Source organism: Chelonoidis abingdonii, unplaced genomic scaffold (genome assembly GCF_003597395.2).
Source record: "Chelonoidis abingdonii isolate Lonesome George unplaced genomic scaffold, CheloAbing_2.0 scaffold1801, whole genome shotgun sequence".
Lineage (NCBI taxonomy): Eukaryota > Metazoa > Chordata > Testudines > Testudinidae > Chelonoidis > Chelonoidis abingdonii.
Window position 1 is genome coordinate 1 of NW_027426062.1, and position 4,570 is coordinate 4,570.

A 4,570-nucleotide genomic window follows, 5' to 3' on the forward strand; every position below is an offset into this window, starting at 1 on the left:
ACAGCAAAATTCCACCCCTGAGAGATTACTTATAGTATACCTAGCCCATATAGCTGGGCATGGGAATCAATGGAAAGAAGTTTCTATCCCTTCGCTCCACCTCTTGAGATGTCGATACCTACACTTGACGCGAGAACCCCTGCATTCTTAGCAGTGCTACACCGAGCGCTAAGCAGATACTGCTATAACCTTTTAACGTAGACACGTCGTGGCGCAAGCAGATTTCCGAAAAACATCACCTTTGAGTACAACTGCGAGTTGAGAGAATACCTCTTCCCCCTCTGCAGTTGTTCCAAATGTAAAACCACCTATGGCTAAATCTGCTTATTTCCAGCTTTATTTATCTGATTCTCTCAGACATTAGCTTTGTTCTTCCTTTCTTCTGCTAGATTTTCAGGAGCAGTTTTGTGTGTTGTCTAAATATTATCCCTCAACTGCTCACTGACATTGACGTGAACAGAGTATTTAGCCAAAAGTGGTTCACCTTTTTACTGCAGAATTTCTGCTTCTTAACTATCTAATAATTCTCCAAAACGAAGAAAACCCATTTCATTTTTCTCTCAAATTTGTTCCTCATCAGCTTTGCTATATTGCTTCACTTGGGGAATTAGCCCTGTTTGCAAAAACAAACTGTCCATAATGTAAGTTATCAGAGGTAGCCATGTTAGTCGGCATCCGTAAAATACGCAAATAATCTGGTGGCACCTTATAGACTAACAGACGTTTAGGAGCATGATCTTTCATGTGGGATATTGAGAAATGGTATTACCCGAACTTCATGCTCCAAAACATCTGTATCTAACATGGTGCACAAGGATTCTTTGCTGACTTTCATAGATGTTACTGGTGGAACTGTCTATGTTTGGTCCTGTTTGAATGCGAAGTAGTTCCATCTTTATTCTTCCTCGCATCAGAGCCTCCTTATTGGTCTTTCTCTACATAAAAGGCCCAGACTTTTCGGTCCGCAGATGGCAACCATCCTTTTCTATGAGCCATGTCTCAAAATCCTCTTGTCTATCGGCTATTTCCTTTTAGAGACTGAGTGACCAAAACTGAGCCTGTTCATAGCAGTATTCTCCATACGAATTTCTTAGGCATCGAACATAGTTTTGTTTATGGCCACTCTGAGAATGAGCCATGTTTTTAAGTTGCGTCAAATACTCTCCAGTCTTCCCTGGTTCTCTACTCTGGTAAGTTTTCTTCAAATCTTTTTTTTTTTTTTCCCCCACTCTTAATTTAAGCACAAGTGACGGGATCTCTCTATTGAATGAATTCTCTAGCTGGGTTTCATTGCATTAAGGAACCAATGGATACCGAGCACCACTCTCGTGATTTTCTGTGCTGCCTATTAAGTTCGCACAACCAACATTAGAATTATTCTTGCATGAAGCACCATAAAATATAGAACTTGCCGGCTTATTAGTGTCATTGTTCTATTATTCTCTATAGTGAAAATGTCATTTTCAGCGTGTGAGAAACGACATCTTTATCATTACCACGGCCTCCAGCAGTACAGTAGGCTTCAATTAACATTATCTCCATTCAGGCTTTCACTTGACCATCACCCTAACCCTGGTTATATCGACAGTCAGGGAAACATACAGAATATAAAGGATCCCTTTCTACGCTATTTGACACCTTTCTCCCGTACTCATGTCGAGATCCACACAACGAACGTCACCAACACTCACCTTCATTCCTGCTGGCATTCCTCCTGGAGCGCCCAATCTGGATCTCCATCCCCTTTTTGCACTCATTGTACTTCATCCATATTGGGAATTCACCATCTGTTCGTGAGAGAGAGCCAACTCCATGGGCTTCATACGTATTTCCTCTGCATGCTGGCGTCACCGATCTGTCTGTCCACATCCATCCTGCTAAAACACTGAGCATCTTCGTTCAATTCCAGGGAATCGATTTCATGCTGCCTCACCCAGATGTATTCATTCACTGCTTCTTCTCAGCGAGGAGCATGGAGTCTGGGATCTTAGTGGCCATGGCTTTTGATCGTTACGTGGCCATCTGTGATCCCCTGAGACATTCCACCACCCTGACAAACCCTGTGGTGGCCAAGATCTGCCTAGCTGTGCTGCTGCGCAGTGGCATGCTCATACTGCCCTATCCCTTTCTAGCGAGAAGGTGGCCATATTGTACAACTAATATTATCCCACAATCATATTGTGAGCACATAGCCGTGGTGAAGCTGTCCTGCGCCGACATCCATGTCAGTAGTTACTACGGCCTCTTTGTGGTATTCTCTGTGATTGGATTGGATGTGTCTTTTATTGCTGTGTCCTACACCCATATCCTTTGGGCCATCTTCCACCTCCCCACAAAGGACGCCCGGCTAAAGACATTTGGGACCTGTGGCTCCCACATCTGTGTCATCTTAGCCTTTTACATCCCAGCTCTATTCTCCTTCCTCACACACCGCTTTGGCCACAACGTGCCCCTGCATTTCCACATTCTCATTGCCAACATGTACCTCCTGCTTCCCCCCATGTTAAACCCCATCATCTATGGGGTAAGGAGCAAACGGATCTGGGAAAGGGTGTTCCAGCTCTTTACTCATAAAGGGACCTGAAATTTTCTGCTTGTGCTCTGGCTCTCAGACCGAGCTTCATGCAGAGCTGCCTGGTGATGTTTAGCTGTGCCCTTTTCCTTGAATCACTTACTTATCAGTCAAAAAGACATCAAATCATTTTCTGATCTTACTGTGCTGTGTCAGCATGATAAAGTGGGGAATCAATTCATGTACAATTCATTGGGTGGCCACCTTTCTAATTGCTGGTAACTGGACCTCCGAGACCTCACCCCTTACTCTACCTCTTCGGCCAAGGCTGTGCCCCTGCTCTCCCCCTATCAGTTGCCCCTATCCGCCCCTCCCCCTGTCACTCACTGGATCATTTCCACCTCCCTCTTCCCATCCTTAGATGCAAGGGAGACATTTCAGATTTTGTCGGAGTGGGTGAAATTTGACCATGATTCCGGAGGCTTCTTGTGCTCTTGAAATCTCTTGGGTTTTGGCAGATTACTTAGCAATTAGCACTGTATCTAATTCCTATATAAAAGAAAGAAAGAGAAATAAGTATTAGACCCACTCACCTCTAAAGTAACATGTTCTGACATCTTGTGGCAAGTCACTTAAGGGACACTGGTTAGGTTTAAAATTTTAATGTATATTCTTACTTTGTTACTAACTATACACAGAGAGAGACCCCGTCAGGACTCCTGGGTTCTATCTCAGTTCTCGGAGGGAAGTGGGACCTAGTAGGTTATGGCAGATGACAGATACATCTGGGGTCTGTATAAGAACATCAGAATGACTATACTGGGTAAGACCAATGGTTCTTCCAGTCCAGTATTCTGTCTTCCAACTGTGGCCAATGCCCAGTGCTTCAGAGGGATGAACAGAACAGAGTAATCATCAAGTGATTCATGCCCTGTCACCCACTCCCAGCTTCTGGCAAACAGTGGCTTGGGACACCATCTCTGCCCATTCTGGCTATTAGCCGTTAGTGGAGCTGTCTTCCATGAACTAATCTGGTTCTTATTGGACCCATGTTATAGTTCTAGCCTTGGCAACATCCGGTGGCAAAAAGGTACACAGATTGACTGTGCTTTAAATAATGCTTCCAATTAATTTCATTGTGTGACCCCTAAATGTGTGTTTTGTGAAGGAGTAAATAACACTTCCTTATTTGATTTTTCAACACCAGTCACAGTTTTATAAACCTATAGCATATCGCCCCTTAGTCGTCTGTTTTCAAAGTTGAAAAGTCCAAGTCTTACTTTGACCTTCTCTGTCCCCTTTCTAATTCCAATATATCTTTTTCGAGATGGGGCGACCAAATCTGCATGCAGTATTCAAGATGTGGGCTTACCATGGAGCGATATAGAGGCAATATGATACATTATTATCTTATTGTCTTATTATCTATCCCTCTCCTAGTGATTCCAACTTTCTGTTCCCTTTTTTGACTGCTGTTCCACTTTGAGTGGATGTTTTCGGAGAACTCTCCACAATGACTCCAAGATCTTTCTTGATGGGTAACACTAATTTTGACTCCGTCATTTTGTATGAATAGTTGCGATTATATTTTGCCATATCCATTACTTTGCGTTTATCAGCACTGAATTTCATCTATTATTGTGTTGTCCAGTCATCCAGTTTTGTGAAATCCCTTTGTAACTTTGGACTTAACTATCTTGAGGAAATTTGTATCATCTGCAAATTTTCCTATCTCACTGTTTACTCGTTTTGCCAGATCATTTATGAATATGTGGAATAGGACTGGTTCCCTTACAGACACTTTGGGGACACCACTCTTTACCTCTCTCCATTCTTGCCATTTATTCAACCCTTTGTTTCCTGTCTTTTAACTGGAGTGCCTGGCAATGCTTTCAGTCCATCAAATGGTGATTAATTCAGTTTAGAATAATCCTTTTGCTATATGAATCACCCTGTCTCTGTTTATAAACAAAGGCAGAGGCTGGCAGCCTCACAGAACTCATCACATTCCACAGTCAAGCTGTGCTGCAGTTAAGAGCTCCATGTGGGGCTAGGGTG

General features: G+C 43.1%; 1 protein-coding gene across 1 annotated transcript; it reads left to right on the forward strand.

The window, feature by feature from the left end:
* Nucleotides 1-1,972: 1,972 nt before the first annotated feature.
* On the forward strand, nt 1,973-2,584 carry LOC116839635 (olfactory receptor 52B2-like). Its single transcript, XM_075061464.1, has one exon. It carries the CDS (start codon nt 1,973-1,975, stop codon nt 2,582-2,584), a length of 612 nt encoding a protein of 203 aa, XP_074917565.1.
* The last annotated feature ends 1,986 nt before the right edge of the window (nt 2,585-4,570 follow it).

Excerpts from the sequence above, each read along its gene's own strand:
- LOC116839635 (XM_075061464.1), top strand. The coding sequence starts at position 1,973 with ATGGAGTCTGGGATCTTAGTGGCCATGGCTTTTGATCGTTACGTGGCC.